Source organism: Danio aesculapii, chromosome 9, assembly GCF_903798145.1.
Source record: "Danio aesculapii chromosome 9, fDanAes4.1, whole genome shotgun sequence".
Classification (NCBI taxonomy): domain Eukaryota; kingdom Metazoa; phylum Chordata; class Actinopteri; order Cypriniformes; family Danionidae; genus Danio; species Danio aesculapii.
The window spans coordinates 16,808,705-16,828,377 of record NC_079443.1 but is presented as its reverse complement, the minus strand read 5'-3'; the positions used below and the strand labels follow the sequence as shown (position 1 = coordinate 16,828,377).

Genomic DNA, 19,673 nt, shown 5'->3' with positions numbered 1-19,673 from the left:
GGAGGGGGCACTGAAGATGAATCCAAACAATCTTGATGAACTCTGGGAGTCCTGCAAGAACGCTTTCTTTGCCATTCCAGATGATTTTAATAATAATGATTTTATTATATATATATATATATATATATATATATATATATATATATATATATATATATATATATATATATATATATATATATATATATATATATATATATTATTTTTCATTCCTAAAACTTGAATAGGCGACAAGATTTGTGTACTGCTACTATCTGATTATTTTAAATGCTTTTATCCTCACAAGCTGACAAACATTTTATAATGTTTTATGCACATTTAAATGATGCAGCTTTATTTTAAAACTTGCGGCTTTCTTTAAACCAACTAGAAAAAAAAATCTACTCAATTTTACTTAACCATCTACTAGTGGACTATAAAGAAATGAATATATATTAATTAATATATGATTTTAATATTCAACCAAATAGTGTAAAAAATGTGTGATGTATTGATATGGGTGCCTGTGTATCGATACAATATTGCAACAGATAATATTGTAAATTGTATAATTTGTATAAAAATATTATATTGTTTCTGTTCAAATGTGTGAATTTAACTAGTGCAGTGTTTCCCAACCCTGTTTCTGAAGGCACACCAACAGTACACATTTTCAACCTCTCCCTAATCAAACACACCTGAATCAACTCATCAGAAGATTAGAAGAGACTCCAAAACCTGAAGTTAATGGGTCAAATAAGGGAGACATTCAAAATATGTACTGTTGTTGTGCCTCCAGGAACAGGGTTGGGAAACACTGAACTAGTGTGTAAAATTAGAATATCACTCAAAGCTTTTGTGAATGAAGCACTGTTTCCACTCCATGTGCTAAATACAATAAAATCGTCACTTCCAGGGAAACTAGCATAACTAGCACTAGTTTCTGAATGAGACGAAACCACACATTTTCCTCCAATGTGCTAAATGTGCTGTGTTTCAGAGATTCCACACACAAATGCTGTGATGTTATATTGAGTTTCCCGAGAATGCCTGATGCTTGATAATCCTGGGAGGTAATTACACAAAATTATTCTGATGATGAAGTTTTGCTTCATAATTCATTGTATAATTATTAAAGCCACATTTGAGATGATGTGATTGGGATCAGTCAGGTGGTTAATCCAGTTATTTAACCACATCATGTGGAAAGACGTCTAATATACAGCATATACACACACTCCTGATTAAAATCGCAAGGCCAGGGGGAAAGTATTAGCATTCAGATTTAAATTAAATTTTCAGTGTGTGCTCGTGGATAGTAACCAGGTTGCAAGTACCTCTTTAAAATGTCAAAAGAAGAAACCAGAGTATTCAAGTGTCATTCAAGTGCCATTTTTAAGCTGAAAGGACAAAAGCATGAGTGTAAAAGTGAAATGAACTATAATTTACAATCATGCCATCTCAAATAGCCACATTCACGAGAGCAGGAGCGATAATAACACTGTTTAGAGGGAAATAAAACATTTTGATTTGTCCTCAAGAACATATTCCAGAAAACATTAGAAAAGGTGGACAACAACAAAACCTTAGATGTGAAGTGTATAAAGTGAATGCGAGGTGTGTAATTTCTGTGGCCTAAAAATAAAGAGCTGAAATCAGTTTGTTCATACTGCTTTCAAACACTGACAGGACTTTGGATTGAAACTGTCAAAGAAGTTTGAAAACTGCAATTTTATCTGTCATTATTTGCATACTTTAGTTTTTATAGTGTCTTACCTATGAACCCTGAGGAGGGTGGATTGGGCTGGATGTTCTCCAGATTGTTAGCTTGAATCACGTCCCATAACTGCCAGATGTACTTGGGGTGCAGGATGTAGAAAGGCTGAGAAGGGAAGCGCATCCTGTACTCCATATATGGTGTGAAGAGGTTGTAGTCTGGATTTGAGTACCACTACAATACAAACACAGAACAGTTGATACATTAGCGTGGGGGGTGAAGAGATGGTGAGAACTGGTTGAAATGTGTAACCGTGAGATTTAAGACCCTTGCAAATTAAAGCAAGGCAAGTTTATTTACAGCACATTTTACACACAATGGTAATTCAGTGCTTTACATAGACAAGAATAAAATTAACCAGTATAAGAAATAAAAACAACAAATAATAAAAGTGTGTTAAACAGGTTTTAAATGAAAAAAAAAGAAAGACATACATGCGATATAATACTGCAGTAAGACATATAATAGTGCATAAAGACATTATAGTGCAGTTTACTTGAATTAATCTGCTGTAGCAATTCCATTGCTGTGGTAATGCAAATAATTTAACCAAATTAGCCAACACACTAAGTTTAGTAAAAGTATAAGCTATATTATACAATGACGCATCACAGTTGACCATATTAAAAACTGAAGTATACTACAGTATTTATTAGTTCATCGGTTCACTATAATTATTACTACAGTATGCTGTAGCATTGATTAATAGTGTTGTAAATACTAAAATATATCCAGCATAATACTAAAGTAGAGTTCATAAACACTTCAGTATTTATTATAAATTAATTTAGTGTTTTTTCATCTTAGTAGAATCCAACCATTCATATCGGCAGTATTCTGTGCCCATCACTGTCCGCCATGTTGCCCGACAGGTAAGGTAGTAGAGTAACAATGACAATTAACATGAAAAATGGTGAAAACATGCTTGTATGGATCTTACAAAGCAGAGGTATTGAGAAAAGCTGGACAGTTCTTAACAAATAGAAATGTTTGGACATTTGTGTGGACTGCCCCACTATTAACTATCAACCAATGGTGCAGTCGAGTCGAATCGCAAGGACTTGAGACTCATGAACTAATCTTCTCTGCTATTAATGCTTGGAAACCCTGATAAACAATTAATTAATATTGATGGTCTCTTATAATTTCATAGATGCATTGTCTTGTTGGAGATGCCTCCATTTGCATGTTTTTTTTCAAATTATGTGAGAATCTCTCAGTAACATTTTAATTACATTAGAATATGTGCAATATCTCCTGCAATTCGTAACTACTGTATGATGTTACTTTAATGGCTAATTTGTATGAGTCTCATTCATTCAATTTAGGAAGATTTGCTCATCCCCAATGATGGTTGGGTTTAGGGGTGGGGTTTGGTGCCACCCCTCCTTTTTAAAATCATATATTTTCATATGACTGAACTCTAATTCTTACGAATGAGCAACTAAACTGAAAAAATGTAAAATAGTTACATTTCCTTGTGAGATCAGGGTGGAATGTGACATAGTAGTACAACGTCAATCCTGTGGCCTCTGACACTGTTGGCAAAAAGCAATCCTCCAGACCTGGGATACCAACTGAAATATGTGTGGATGTGTGGTACTCAGCATGCTTTACATGGGATTGCATGAGAGGGAACGATGTTGACAATAAAAGTAATATTAAATGTTTTAAGTAAAGTGAAAACTTGTCAAGTCACTTTATACGGTGTAGGTCATGACAAAGCATTTGCAAGGATAAAATGCTGCCCAGGCTCATTGAAAATGATATCAAATACATTGCTCTGTGTACAGTTTACTGCACGTTTCAGATGACAAATCCATGACAGGGTGTCATCTACATTTTTGCGAATCTGAAATACAAAGAATATGTTTTGTAATATGTCTCAGATGTACATCCTTGCACAACTCTATGGAGCCACTCACACGATGCTATCCAAACCATGTCCAGGGCCATTTCCTGAATCCTTTGAGATGCGTGAGTGCTCTGAATCAGGCTCAGATGCGATCCAGTTGGCGCTGGCCCGGTTGCAAGAGGTGTGCCAGAGCCCAGTTCACTTGGGCTCAGTACGCTTGTAGCGTGAGTGCAAAGCGCACCTGAGCCTGAAACTGAACTATGTGAATTTTAAGAGATTGTTTTATATGGATTTATTAATCATTCTTACCGCTTAATGAACGCAAACTGACGTAGATTTTTAAAGACGCAAACCCCTCACTGTACAACAACTGCACCTTCAGGAAGCCTCCTAATTCCTGCAGCACAAGGACTTTATGATTATTTATGAGCGCCGAAAGTGGCTGATCTTTTCGGCGAAATATTTGACTGCGTGTCACTGCATCCCAAACCACTAAACCGATTTAACGATATAAAGAAATCTCCACTGTGCTGAGTGAGAGCTCTTCTTAAACTGAACAGCGCATCATCGATGACGTGAGCGTGCTCAGGCTCGAATGCAATGTGAGTGCGGCCCGTCGGGGGGAAAAGTGTGCTTTGCCATGTATCATACAGATCTCATAGCACAGGGGTGCCCAAACTTTATCATATAAAGGGCCAAAAATCAAATATAATTGTGAGCCATGGACCAAAGGTAAATTTACCAAACTATATTACATTAAAGTTGCCATGGTTCATTTTTAAAAATATTGAATTTAAATGAAATGATTTGAAAATATTTAAAAATAAATCAAAAACATCACGTTAAATCATATTAACTAATGCAGTATAACTTTTAAAATTATTACATATTGCAATAAAAACATAACAGCCAAATCAAAGGGTTCCACGGGCCAACTTTGGTCCACAGCCCAAGTTTGGGCACCTCTGACCAAGCAGAATCTCACGTATTTCATAGGTCTAGCCATGCTATCATCCCATTTAAAGATTTTCCCCTATTCCTAACATATTTCTAATCTTTCTTTGAATGTCTTGGTGTGTTTTATCTTAAACAACACGAGTTTTGACAACAAGATTTGAGTAAAGATCTTTAAAGGTGACACTTCTGTCATTTAAGACTAACAAAAAAGAAAGAAAACAAAGGATTAATTGGGTGCTCTTTACTAAATAACTAGAATCAATGTGTTTTTAAAGTATACAGTAAAGATAAAATGAGGTCACACTTTATTTTGATGGTTCGTTTGTTGAATTTAAGTTACATTGCATCTACATGCCAACTAATTCTCATTAGTTTATAAGTAGACTGTTAGGTTGGAGTTATGATTAGGGTTAGTGTAAGGCCCCGTTTACACTAACACGTTTTAGTTTAAAATGGCATTTTAGAATGAAAACCACACACACACACACTGGCATGCGCTGCAGCATGTCTAGCCAGATGAGAGCTGTGCTCGGATGAAATGTAAAAGAAAGGAGGCAGTAATGTTATAGGCTCCGTTTTGTTATGAATACGCATACAGTGAAGATGACTGTCATATACAGTATACAGTACGATGCTTCAACATTTCTGTTGTCTGTTAAGTTGTTAATATCAAAATTAAAATATCAGTTCCTCATATCGTGTTTTCATTTTATTGTTAAGATAGTGAATCCATATCTCGTATCCAGGGTGATGTGAATAAGGTTATAAAGTAAACTGTTCCCTTTGAAGATTTACCCGATGTGTCATTGGGAGTGTGTTTTCTATATCAAACTTGCGAAGTCTGAACTTACAAGGTGAGGGAGCAGGACTGAACTGTGCGTAGGCTACTTAATATTGAGGAAAAAGCCCCAATCAGATAGACGAATGTCTACAGCCATGCTTCTGTTTTTAGATGTCTCCGTTTCCCCCCATCCACACTGACACGGAGCAGCAGCGTTTTTGAATGAAAACGCCCTCTCCAGCGTTTTCAAAACGCTTTGTTTTCGGGGCTTGAAAACTCCAGCGTAGTGTGGACAGATGGTGTAACTGTACATATGCGTTTTAAAACTAAAATGTAGTAGTGTAAACGGGGCCTAAGTTGACATGTAATTTCACAGTCTCATAGTCAGTTAAATAGAGCAGTATCAACAGATATTAAGCAGACAGTCTACTAATACTCAAATAGACCATCAATATAAAATGTTGCCTAAAATGAACAACATTTCAATTAGTTTGTTAGGCTTTTATTTTTAATGAACCATGGATCACCAAAGTTATTTGTAGCACATTGATCATTCTGTCACAGAGCAGTGGGGAGGTGGTGTTAAGTAGCGTTATTGCAATCAATAAAACATTCACCCACTCTTCAGATGCCACAAATACTTATGAAATCCAGTGTTTAGTTTATATTGTTAACAACTCTGCCTTTTCATGAGGAGGTTTGATAGCAGTTTTGTTTTCAGACAGTCCATCTAAATACACACCCATTCCCCCGAAAAAAAAAAAACCCCAAAAAACAGTAGAATTAAACCAAACAAATAACAACGTCCTTCTTGTTTTGTTTGACCTGTGCATAAGATGTTTAATGATCTGTGAAGGCAGAGACTACAATGAAAAATAACTGGTAACACTTACTTATATATATAATACTTATAACTTATATTAACACTTACTATAATAAGGTTCCATGTGCTTTTGTTAGTTAATGCGTTTACTAACATGACAAACAATGAATGGTACATTTATGGTCTTTCTTAATGTTATTTAATGTTAGTCATTGTTGTTCCTTGTTTGATTGACAAAGTTAATGAACAAACACTGGTTTCTTCAGTATTATATAAAAAAGCATTACATAATAGCTCTTAGTTTCAGACAGAGCAGTCGTTCTGATCCCACAGCAAACTGTTTATTATTTATATGCATAATTTGTAGCACTCACTACATTAAACCTTAAATTAATTACGCTTGAACATATTGTACTTCTGTTCCTCATAAACAAGAAGTCAAGGATGTTCGTGGAGTTCACTGCAGATTCGATACACAGTGTTCTGGAAACCCTTCGCAGCAGCATTCACGCACGTCATGAGGCATTATTGAATTCTTGAATTGACGGGGAAAATAAAAGCGGAGATGGGAGAAGGGTTGAAAAAGAAATATAAATCGAGTGGAGTTAAGCACCAACCTTGTGCAGACACATTCATTGACCTTCTGTCCATTTTCTCCATTTCACCGCCAGCAGAAAAAGCCCTTTATTGTAAAGATATTTGAAAGCTGTTCTGAACTCCACATGCCCCGACACTTTTTACCCCTCTAAGGACTTGCTGTGAAAAGGATACGATTGTCAAGTCTGCATTACACAATCTTGAGTCTATTAATCACATCAGTGACACTTCAATGATCTTGTCTGGTAAATATGAGCAAAGGAGACTGTAAAAAATACACCTTTATTCATTGGTCAAACTTCTGATCAAAGTATAAACCAGGGGTTCTCAAACTCAGTCCTGGAGGTCCGGTCCTCTGCAGATTTTAGCTCCAACAAACGTTTTTAGTAAGCCTAGTAAAAGCTTGATTATACAGTAGCTAGCACAAGACAAGTGTGTCTGATTGGGTCTGGAACTAAACTTTGCAGGACACTAGCCATCCAAGAAAGAGATTATGAACACCTGGTATCAGTGCCTAATTGCTAATTGCAAGGTCCTGGAACAGATCGGCGTAACTGATCCGTCATGTTACTCAAGGGGTGGGCGTGGTAATGTTGGATGGCAGACGGGCGTCGTGGACGCAGGACGGAAGTGAAGAGTGGGGGGGGAGTTGTCGCGGAAGAGTGTGAAGAGTTGGGGCGTCGTGAAAGAAAGTGAAAGTGAACAGCGGACAGGGGGTGGAAGGCATTTGAGGAGGGGGATTGGTAAAATGAGGTGCCGGATCCGGTGTGTTCCAGCACAAATTAAGCCCTGCCTGGTATAAACAAAACAACTCCGCTTTTATAGAGAACAAACAAACTTAAACAGTAAAGTATTATTAAAAAGCTTATCTCTTATGTAAATATATCACTTCCTCATGTTCCTAAGGCTTAGTCTATGATTTATCAGTGGTCACCACAATGGAATAAACCACCTGTTACTCTGACACAACTTTTTATGCAGAGGATGCCCTTCCAGGCACATGGTAAATACAGTAGATGTGTGAAATAATTATTATCACCCTCATGAATTCATGAGAAAAATATAGAGAAAGTATATTAGCATTGACTGATTGATTAATTCGTTGTTTAATTGGTTGATTGATTGCTGAACAACCAGAAACAGGACATTGTTCAACCATCACTTCCTGTTTCACACACATAGGCCAATCTCACTCATTGGTAAAACCAAAGCATAGAGCTGTTATTTTTAGCAAAACCCTGTTGAGCATTGCAGAAGTTATTCTAAGAAAGTGATTTTAAGAAAAATGACCAAAAAAAAAAGCACAGAAAATTCCTTTTCAGTGTTAATTTTGTTTATGAATCATTTTCGTCATTGTAATTTTCTGCGGCAATGTTTTGTCACTGAAAATGGTTGATGGTTGGCTGGCAATGACAGATGACATCGGAGAGCGAGTGCAAAGCACGTTGAAAATGGTGAAGTGACACAGCTCATGCTTTCCATGCACTTTTAGACAATATGAGAATGGCCCCTTTTCGTCAACGACATTGTCATTTTGTAGCATTTAAAATTTTAACCAATCATTAATCTAAACAAATCTCATCTATTTTTTCCAAACTAAATAAGAGAGATGTGTAATATTCAAATAAAAATAAATGAATAAATAAATAAATAAAAATGAACAAAAAATCTGTTTTCTCCTTATCTTTCTTACCCCCCCTTTGACTGCCCTTCCCTCTCCGCCATATCCTCCAATGTGCTTTTCTTTAATAAACTTTAAGTGCATCTCCACTGGCATTGTAATTTAAAAAACCAAATTGCTTAATATTCATACCTATTTGATGTACTCTACAATGTTGTTATACATTTTGGTAACATTGTTATTATAAATCCATTGAATGTTTTTGTGGCCTGTGCCAGTGTTTTCCAACCCTGTTCCCGAAGGCACACCAACAGTACACATTTTCAGCCTCTCCCTAATCAAACACACCTGAATCAATTTATCAGAACATAAGAAGAGACTCCAAAACCTGAAATGAATGGGTCAGATAAGGGAGACGTCCACTATATACACTGTTGGTGTGCCTCCAGGAACAGGGTTGGGAAACACTGGCCTAAGCAATAAAGTTTGATTATGTGAATTGATATGGATTGATATGGATGGACTTAAGCAGAGGTTATGTTACAAAGAACAATTTTAAGGATCAATATTTTAGAATAAGCAGTATTTAAAAACTATTACTACTAATTGTATATGCAGAAAAGGCAATATATGAGAATCTAAATCTAAAGTAGATCTATTTAACTAAAATTGTGTTTAATTCACTAAAATTATACTAAAATTACAGTGAATTCAGAAGACTAAAATATAACCAAAACTAAATGGCATTTCATTCAAAGGACTGAGACTAAAACTAAATAAAAATTCACTCACAAAATTAATACTGCATCTATCAGGGCAACAATAATTTCAGTCAATCAGAAATGTTATGAACCAGCCTGAATGAGCATGTGTGTTTATTTCGCCCAACGGCACCATTAAGAAGATTGTTCAAGTGGTCAAAAATCTCCAGAAATCACATCCCGAAATTGCAGGAATTATTTTTCCAAAAGAAATGTCACTATACAATCAAAACAAAACTGCATCTACTCTCATCCAAGCAATATAACTTTACCACTATTTTTTAAATATTATGAGCAAAAGAATAATAAAACAATCATAACAAATTAAAAGTGCTTTATGTAAGTTTTTGACTCTTCTAAAGCATAAAAACACAATAATATGTTTCCAGATATTTAAGAAACATGCTAAGTGAACATTCTTGTTTATCCAAAAATGCTGAAGTCAGATCTTCTGCTTTGAAAATGTGCATTACATGCCAGAACGGGTGTCTTTGTTTTGGTTCTTTTAACCCTCCAATGCCGGTTTAGCCAATTACATTTCAGCAACCCAGGTTTCCTTGGTAGAAAACCACATATTTAATTCTTTCATTCAGTCAGGAAGGCTCTCAAAGTACGTGTTCATGACTGAAATGCGACCTCCGGTGGACAGTAGCAGACTCTTAAATAAGAAGCAGATTCTGAGTTCCACATGAGGTCATTATTAATTAGCAAATAAAATAAATATTACTAATGTAAACGTGTGTCATAATACATTATGTGACAAGATTTGCAATGACAAGCAATTATGCTCTTTGCAACAGAGGAAACATGACAGAAATTTAAACACAGTAATTAAAAAACACAGAATAGTGCACTTACTGCACTCCAACGAAATGGTAAATTTTATAATCTAATTAATACATATTACAACTCTTTATTATTATTTAATGTAGATGCTGAATCACTGATATGTGTTGGCTTGCAATGAGTCACAATTCTAAAGTTCAATTTCAAACAGTTTTATTTATTTTCAAGATTTGAGGTGAACTATCTGCTGCTGCTTTCAGTAGTAAATAAATGTCATGTAAAATGGCATTCAAACTCACATTACTAGCATTTAACACTGAATAAAGCACACGAGGTGTACCTGAGGTGATCATTGTCAGTGTATCCTATTGTTCAGCTGCATGAAATAGAAGCCGTTTCTAAAATATAAATTTCAGGTGCTGGTTAAAACAAAAACTCCTTTTAATATGGAGAATATTCTTTCTATCATGTGCCTTTGCTTTTAATTAGAACGCGGTTTAAATCGGCCTTTAAGCTCGATAGTCACGCACAATCCTGTTGGTGTCGCCAGTCTGGCAACCTGTGCTTGCATGTTTTAAACCTCGCATGCAATACCTAGTTCAACCACAGGTGTCAAACTTACATACTGCACCTTTATCAAACCTAATATAAAGTGCCAACATTGTGTTCTGTGCAGCCTATGAATGACTCATTTCATGTCCACAGCAGTTGGAGATGATGGGATTGAGAAAATCAGCATTGGGGTTATACGGCAATTCCACAGAGACACGGGAACAAAAGGCATTTATAGCAATCCATTATGATCTTTTTTTTCTCCAGTATTGTAGTCTGATTCGTAGCGGCGTGCAAGCAGAAGAACTCAAACAGACAAATCAGCATAACCGTCCCAATCATATGTCAATTGCAACCACACAGTACCTCACCACCTGCTCTACTTGTGTGGAGAGAGAGACAGAGAGTAATACACAAAATACACAATTCTAGAGACATGGTTGTGCAGACGGTTTGCAAAACACAATTAGGTATGGGACGATAACCAAGGTTTACAAAAAGTCAAGGTTTTGAAATCCACAAAAATTTTCTGGTATACCATTCCTTCACTGATAACGATTTTTGTCAATTAGACCGTATTTTACTGTAATAAGAACTGTATTTTATGCAGTATGTTACTGTATTTTAAAGCTGCATTGTAAAATTACTGTATGTTTTACAGTAAAACTATTAAATACTGTAAATACATAAAATAGAACTACAATAGCAGTAAAAATTGCGCTTTAAATGTAAATACAGTATTTTTGCTGATTTACAGTAAGTTACTGGCGAACTGCTGCCAGTAGGTTACTGTATATTCTACAGGAAATTGTGAACAGCGTTCATTATAAGTTTTTATGACTATTTTATTTAGTTTTTTTAGAGCAACAGTATATGTCCACATCAAAAGCTACTGCTCAGCCTATGATTCAGCAAACATCTGAAAAACAAATCACTTATACACCAACATTCAGCATGCTATAACCTGAAAAGTGCAGTGGTTTGCTTTGTGTCCAAAGAAAAGATAGATTCATAGATCCAAAGATGTTTTATAAGTTGTAAAGATATGTGTTTTTCTGAAACCATTGAATACTATTTGAATTATTTAGCCTGACATGATTACTCTTTTAAAATATTTCAAATGTTTCTTAAAATGAAATATATTGTGTTTAATAATGAAAAAGTAGTTGTTTTTTTACCCAGACATTTCAAAAAAGAATTTTTAAGCAGTAAACACAATACTGTGATATTTTTATCCAAGGTTATCACACTGTCAGAATCTTATGCTTAAACACCATAAAGGTTGCAGATAACAAATGAACAAACTGTTGTGTACTCACTTTGTGCAGGTTGAGGGTGTACGGTGCAGGATCCCATGCCACCAGCGTTACATTCTTATACAATGAGCTTCTGTTGAACCTGTGCATGGGATTCGCCAGGATCTGCACACAAAGCAGACAACAGGTTATACTGAGAAGACAGACAGAGGTGGGAAAAAGACACAAGACTGAGGTCTTTTCAATTTTGGAACAACAAGTTCTTTGGGTAGCCAGAAAAAATATATAAAGGGTAGGTTTCCATTCTTCTCTTTTTTTTTTTGCTTGTGGAAAAAGAAGAGAACATGCTGCATTACTAGGGTCAATTACCCAATTAATTGAACACTGTAACCCACCCCCTCATAGTTCACTGAAAGGTTTTGTACAGTAAATATTCTCACATATTACATGAGCATTACTTGATTTTAAAATAATTGAAGGAAACACTATCTACTATGTATGATTATTTATTTATTGAACGTCAACAACTGAAATGAAAACACACATTGCCTAAAACCAAGTTACTTTTTTTCTTATTAAAAAAGTGAAAATAATTAACTTGCACTTTTGGAAATAATTTTCAGTGTTTTTCATATTAAAATAATAATTAAGCAGTATCTTTCATTCATTCATTTATTTCTTTTCTTTTCGGCTTAGTCCCTTTATTAATCTGGGGTTGCCACAGCAGAATGAGCCGCCAACTTATCCAGCACGTTTTACACAGCGGATGCCCTTCCAGCTGCAACCCATCACTGGGAAATTAAGCAGTATCTCTTCTAAATAAAATTACTCTTGCATATCCTGTAAATTATATTTTAAAGAGTGCATTTCTTGCATCTTCTGTAAACAAATATTTTAATGTAAATAATAATTTTTTATGTAATGGAAAGTATGCCGTCTCAAGGCATCTCAGGAGCAGCTTCCAATCATCGTCAATAAAGTGCAAAGTAAGGCTCAAGAATGGGTCCATCATCCTACTCAACCAGAGTATAAATTTACTTCTACATCGAGTGATTGCAGTTACCTTTATTCATAAGATAAACACAAAACAAAAGTATCCATATTAAGCTCTTCCACAGGACTTGGCACTTGTAAAAACTTAGCCCATCAGTTTAATAAAAAAATTTATTAAAAAAATATATATTAAAAAAAAAAATATCTGGAAAAGTTTCGATTTTAGGTTGTGAATGTTGATTCTGTTTACTTTTTGATTAATCGCCCAGCCCCATGCATTACAGTGCAATCTAATGAAAACATTTAGATTCATTCAGGGTGCGAACTCTTATTCGGCGCGTGTGCACTTTATAACGTCCAATATGGTTTCAGCACTAACAATGGCTTCTACCTCAAATAGTGCACTACATGAGGGTATGGGGCGATTTCGTATACAGCCATACATTGTAAAAAGTGATTTACTTTACTTAAAGTAAGCAACAAGTTGACTTTACTTAAAAAGTGAGTAAACAAGTTGACTTAAAAGCAACAAGTTTACTACTTAAAATGGTGTGTAAACAAGTTGACTTAAAAGCAACAAGTTTACTACTTAAAAAAGTGAGTTAACAAGCTGACTTTACTAAAACATGAGTAAACAAGTTGACTTAAAAGCAACAGGTTTACTACTTAAAACGGTGTGTAAACAAGTTTACTTAAAAACAACAAGTTTACTACTTAAAAAAGTGAGTAAACAAGCTGACTTTACTAAAACATAAGTAAACAAGTTGACTTAAAAGAAACAAGTTGACTTTAAAAAAGCGAGTAAACAAGTTGACTTAAAAAATAAACCCATTGTAACTCAGAACTTAAGTCGATTTAACTTAATTTTTATAATTATGCACAGTTCATTAACTTAAAGATTTGAAGGCAACGTATTTACTCCCTTTATGTAAAGTCAGCTAAATATTTAAAAAGCAACAGGTTTACTCACTTATTTTAAATAAAGCCAACTGGTCATTTTTGACTGTGTTGTTATTTCTATCATTTAAGAGATAAAAAAGTGCAATCACTGATGCAGTTGGGCTCTCTTGATGAGTCCCTGTCCGCTGTTCTCTGCCAAAATCATTAAAATCATTCAGTAGAATATGATGCTTGTTAACTGAAATGTTATGAGTGCAGTCGGACTGACAGTGTTGGCTTTCTTTTTCTTTATTTAGTCTATTTTAATGTGCTAATATTATGGGAGATGTATAGGGAGGTGGGCAGCATTCATCTTTGAATAGTTTCTTGTTTCTTGTTTGTCTTGTTCTCCTGTTTTTGTTTAGCTATGGAGATAGTTTAGAGTTGTCATTTTATTTTGTTGTCCTTTTTTGACTTTAAGTGCTCCCTCCTGAAACTAATTTGATGCTGTTTGTTTTGTAAATAAAGGTGCCCTATAAAGAAAATCTGTGTATATCTAGGCATAGTCTAGTAACAAGAGATCAGTATATGGAAATTATCATACCATGAACCTCATATACATTTCGATTGTTTCCTTGCTCTCATGTAAATTCCATGAGTGTAAAACCCCCGGGGGACAACGGGCCAATCAGAAGACAAAGCAAACTGTTGCACAACTCACAGGTCATGCCCTCTGCATTTGAACCTGATGAAGACACCTCATCAAGAGAACACAGTCTCATATGTAGCTCTGAGATCATTAATATGCATTAGGCTGCATTTAATAAGCAACAACTTTTGTTAATTTGTCATGTTTATTGTGAAATTTGAAACACATGTAGACTGCTGAATCATGTCAAATCAACTGTCATCTTGTCATGCAGATGATATTGTCCTGGCTGTGTTTTCTTTGACATTATAGCTTAAAAATTCAAAGCTATACATCTTTATCTGCCTCTTTTGTCAAGTATAATTATAATTTTGCCTTTATCCACATCTCATGAGCAAAATAGGTTAACATTACTCATTGATTGGGTTTCTATTTGTCCATGTTCAGTGTACATCATGCTCTGTGCATGTGTGAGAAAGAGAACTGCTTGTCAGAGTGTGCTAATTAATATTCATGACACAATCCATATATGGTCAATTATGGACCTTCTGGATTCTACAAATCCTGGTTGCGTTAAATTTTAAGCTGAAACAAATTAACCTTATGAGTCTATTGAACTTGTATTATGTTAAACTGACTTAAAACAGCTTGTGTAACTTATAAAATGAAGTTGGAACATGATTAACTTATGTTTTTAGTTCATTGTAACTTATTAAAGTAATGCCTAATTGATTATCTAATTTTTACAGTGTAGAGGTATTTTATGGAGTAATAATTAAGCTTATGACATCATTATTTTTGGAGATTTTTTTTAACTTACCAAAGCCATAAACCTACTATGTAGATATCAGAGAACATTTTAACCAATAATTAGAAAGATAATCACAGTACTTAATTACTTAATTATACCCAACACTAAATCCTGCACATGAATCATTTAGACCAATTTCAGTGTGTCTTTATGAAGAATCTTTTGAAAATGATTTTCTGAGCCTGTCAGCATACCAGCACATGGTCACAGTCTTCACAGAAATCGGTCCTTTTGTGTCCAACCGAATGGGTTTGAAATAGACATGAGTGAGCAAATGGCATTTCTTTATTTCCCAACTATTTTTCAAACCCTACACTGTAATAAGCTAATAAGCATCAGTTTTATACCCAGAGATCCATTCATTTGTTAAATGGAGTCACTGCAGGTGTTTTCTTTTAAGTACATGTCAATTTTGTGATTTTTGGGCTTTCAGTCGTTTCAAAAAGTGTAAGGAAAAATGAAACACTTTGGAGTATTGAACAACGCACATTGCAATGTTTCGTTTTTCTGCCTGTTGTGATACTGACTATTCTTTAACTAGGTTAAAAGAATAGGTCTATTTTTTTTACTTTTGACATTAACATTAGATTAATTGATGACTGATGATATGATGATTTTGTAGTGCAGTGCATCTGCATTAAATATAATATACCAATCACAAGCATTGATAAATACAGTAGAGCAAATATACAAATGAAAGAAATGAAGCATTCCGAGGCAAAAACCTCTAAGTGCCATCTGAAATATTCTTCTAAAATGAGCATTTTTCATGTGTAGGTTCAGTAATTTTACATTCATGACATAGAACAGGTTATGTTTATTGCCTTTAACGTAAAATAACTGAACACTAAACATAGGTGGCTGAGAAAAATGTTTTGGATCAATTTCAGATGGTGCGTCTGAACTTTTCAAATGCTATTTCATGGTTTTCTGAGGGTCTAGCAGTATTCAGGCACAACTTAAATAATCAAATGTAAAATGACACTGTAACGTGTATCTTCATGGTATATAATCTTAAAGTTACAAACATAATTTCTTGAGGATAAATTCTTTAAAGTGGCATAAATACTTACACAGTCAAAGGCCTTAAAAACACATGCAGAAGATGAATTAATTGGTAAATTTATGGTTAAAATTTGCAATTACTCAAATCATTAATGTTTTGAACTGTGGTTCCTGTTCAACTATAATATCATTTCGATGTTGCACATCCTGTAATGCAGTTTCCCAACCCTGTTCCTGAAGGCACACAAACAGTCCACATTTTCAACCTCTCCCTAATCAAACACACCTGAATCATCTTATCATAACATCAGAAGAGACTCCAAAACCTGTAATGAATGGGTCAGATAATAGAGACATCCAAAATATGTACTGTTGGTGTGCCTCTAGGAACAGGGTTGGGAAACACTGCTGTAATGTGACTATTGCAGATACACACATTGTGATATTGATGCTGAAACATAATTGTGATTTTTGGCATTTTGTCTTTTCATAAATCGCAAAGAAAAAAAAAACACTTTTGAGTATTCCTTTTGTTGATTTACATTGCAATGCTTTTTTTATCCTGAACTGAGCCATTAATCTCCACTTCAGCAGCTCCTGCATCCACAAAACCTTTACTCATATCTGTATTCTGAGGCAAATAAATCAAATACATACATAATTTGCCTATTTACATACAACGTTTTCTTCTACAAAACACATGAAAATGTATTTTCCTCTGACCCCTGGCTTGCCCAGCCCTAGTCAAAATCTATCATTTTGACTAGGGCTGGCCGATATTGCAAATTAAATTATCATGATGACATGTTTCATATCATTCAATATTGATAGATACTGTATATTTTTAAACAGTACATTTAGGAATATTAGGATTTTTTTTTTTGCCACTGTATTTTAATCTACCAATATTACTAAGGAAAATAGATTTAATAGTCAAAAACAAAAATATTTAAACAAAATATCTGATCTCTTTATAATAAAATAAACTTAAGTGTTAAAGAGACTCTTAAACTTGATATATAAAATGTTACAAAGTGTTTACAATAGTAAAGCACAAATACTAAACAATCAAAGAAAACTTTATGGTGTAAATAATAATGATACAGTAAACCTCAAACTCTGTCAACAACACAAATTATGATAATCAAATCTGAGCTTTTAAGTAAAGGAACCAGCCATCATTATTCAAATTCATATTGCAACATTATAAATTGTGAAGATGAATGACTACATTGCATGTACATGTGCGTGGATTCCTTGACCATTTCCAATGGACTTTGAGCTCGCGCTCCCCTGACGTCTTTCGTAACTAAGCAACCATCAAGCATTTTCTCAGAGGATGACAAATACCTCCGATGCAAGTTTATGGAGAAAAGTAAAACGCACTGCAGTGTTTGGGTGTGCTGTATTTGTCTGAGGTAATCAGTCTGCCATTATTACTGAAATGTGTATATTCGTAAAAGTTAAGATGTTTCTTTTTAACTAGGTGCGGCTGGAAAATGTGCGCGCCGCTTGCATAACATGTGCGCGTGGCAGAAGTCGTGCCCCTCCATTAGAAATGACAAACTTACAGCCTAAGCTTAATGGCATTGATTCCAAGGTGCGTGCTCAGCAGCTACATTTTAATAAAACTATAGCGCTTCATAACGAAACTTTTTTAAATCAATATAAACAATGATGTTTGGTCAATAAATATTGATACCGATTTTATCGGCCAGCCCTAATTTTGACCCACAAAATCTGTTTTTGGCAATCATTAGAGACAAACCAATGCAAAAAAAGACTCCAGGATGACATACGGTTAAAGTCACAATTATTAGTCCTCCTGAATTATTAGCCCCCTGTTTATTTTTCCCCGATTTCTGGTTAACGGAAAATAAATATTTTTTTCAACACATTTCTAAACATAATAGTTTTAATAACTCATTTCTAATAACTGATTTATTTTATCTTTTCTATGATATTTTACTAGATATTTTCAAGACACTTCTATACAGCTTAAAGTGACATTTAAAGGCTTAACTAGGTTAATAAGGCATGTTGGGATAATTAGTCAAGTCATTGTATAACATTGTGGTTTGTTCTGTAGACTGAAAAAAATGTATATATTGTTTAAGGGGGCTAATAATTTTGACCTTTAAAGCTGGTTACAAAAAACTGCTTTTATTCTATCCAAAATAAAACAAATAAGACTTTCTTCAGAAGAAAAGAATATTATACCAAATACTGTGAAAAATTCCTTGCTCCGTTGAACATCATTTGGGAAATATTTAAAAAAGAAAAAAATATATATATAGAGGAGGGTTAATAAAGTTAACTTTACCGGTGTTAAGAAATAAAGCATTTCGAACCTGACTTATGTTCAAGAAATGTAGGCAAATGAGCAAATATTTAATGAAATAATGCCTCATTTATATATTTAAACAACTTTTTTTTTTTTTTTTTTAGAAAATGTCAAGAATCATCTGGGGAAATCATAACTACTAGATAATTTTCACTCTATTCACTAGCAGAGTCCTGTCTTAAAAGTCACAAAGAACTCCTCGCAGTGGTCTCTGTAGCAAGGTAGGTGTGTATGTGTGTGTGTGTGTGTCTGAGAGAGAGAGTTTGTTTCCACTAGATCACTCAAATCCATCTAAGAAAAAAACAAACAGCCAGAGGATGAGCCAGAGGCTATTCGGAAGAGTTCAGCTTTAATTCTATGGCTGCTTTCACAGAAAACTAGCATGAAAACATCAAACGTGGCTCACCTGAGAGTTGATGATGCGTATGGTGGTTTTATTCCCAACGTCTCTTTCATAACCCACAGTAGGAGCGGTATTAAACCGCAGCACTGCATCATGGGAGTCTGGAATGACAGAAATTGGAGCTTTAATCATGTGGCGCGTCACACTGATCCACATTTTAATCAACAAAGAGCCATCAACAAAGCCGTTTCACTCCTGCCCATCTTTTGCAAAAAAAACAACATAACAAAGGACTATTTTGGATTAAAATGTTTTTATTAATGCTTAAAAAAAAAGACATGGAATGACATGAGGGTGACCATCTCCTATAAAGGGAACCGCCATATATGAAAAAATGCACAGGACATGGACCTCCGTGGAATGAGAAACGAGTCAGGGAAAAATTGCACATTAAATTGCATGATTGCGTAATTCCCACGGCTCAAACGTAGCTCAAAGGTGTTTAGGAGCCAAAACAAACTTTTCCAAAAAGTCCACGTTGGTCAGCTGTTTCATCTGTTGCAGAAACAAACTTCAAACAAAGATTTTCACCCAGAAAATGGAGTCATCTCAATTTGGTGCACACAATGCAAACCCATGCAAATCACAACACAAAAAGCGGGCTGCTTTATAGTAAACTCTTTTAGACAAACATCTCACAAACACTCAGAATAACTGGACTAACATGTAGATACCTTTATTGCTCTTTGTATTGTATGTGTGAGAAGCTGAAAATAAGTATTTCATAATATTCTGTCTCCAGTGGTCAAGTGTCAGCAGAGCATGGATGCAGAGGGTTCAGATCCAGAGCGGATCACATAAATAAAAGTTGTTGGAGATGAGCATTGGTTCATTATGTAACTCT

General features: G+C 34.7%; 1 protein-coding gene across 1 annotated transcript in view; it reads right to left on the bottom strand.

Moving 5' to 3' along the window:
• st6gal2a (ST6 beta-galactosamide alpha-2,6-sialyltranferase 2a) overlaps window positions 1–19,673 on the bottom strand; it is a 129,432-nt gene that overhangs the window by 14,183 nt on the left and 95,576 nt on the right. The window contains exons 4-6 of the mRNA XM_056465038.1: window positions 18,833–18,930; window positions 11,809–11,910; window positions 1,756–1,930 (exon numbers count right to left, since the gene is read on the bottom strand). Coding sequence (XP_056321013.1) covers window positions 1,756–1,930; window positions 11,809–11,910; window positions 18,833–18,930 — 375 coding nt within the window. The remainder of the gene's footprint in view (window positions 1–1,755; window positions 1,931–11,808; window positions 11,911–18,832; window positions 18,931–19,673) is intronic.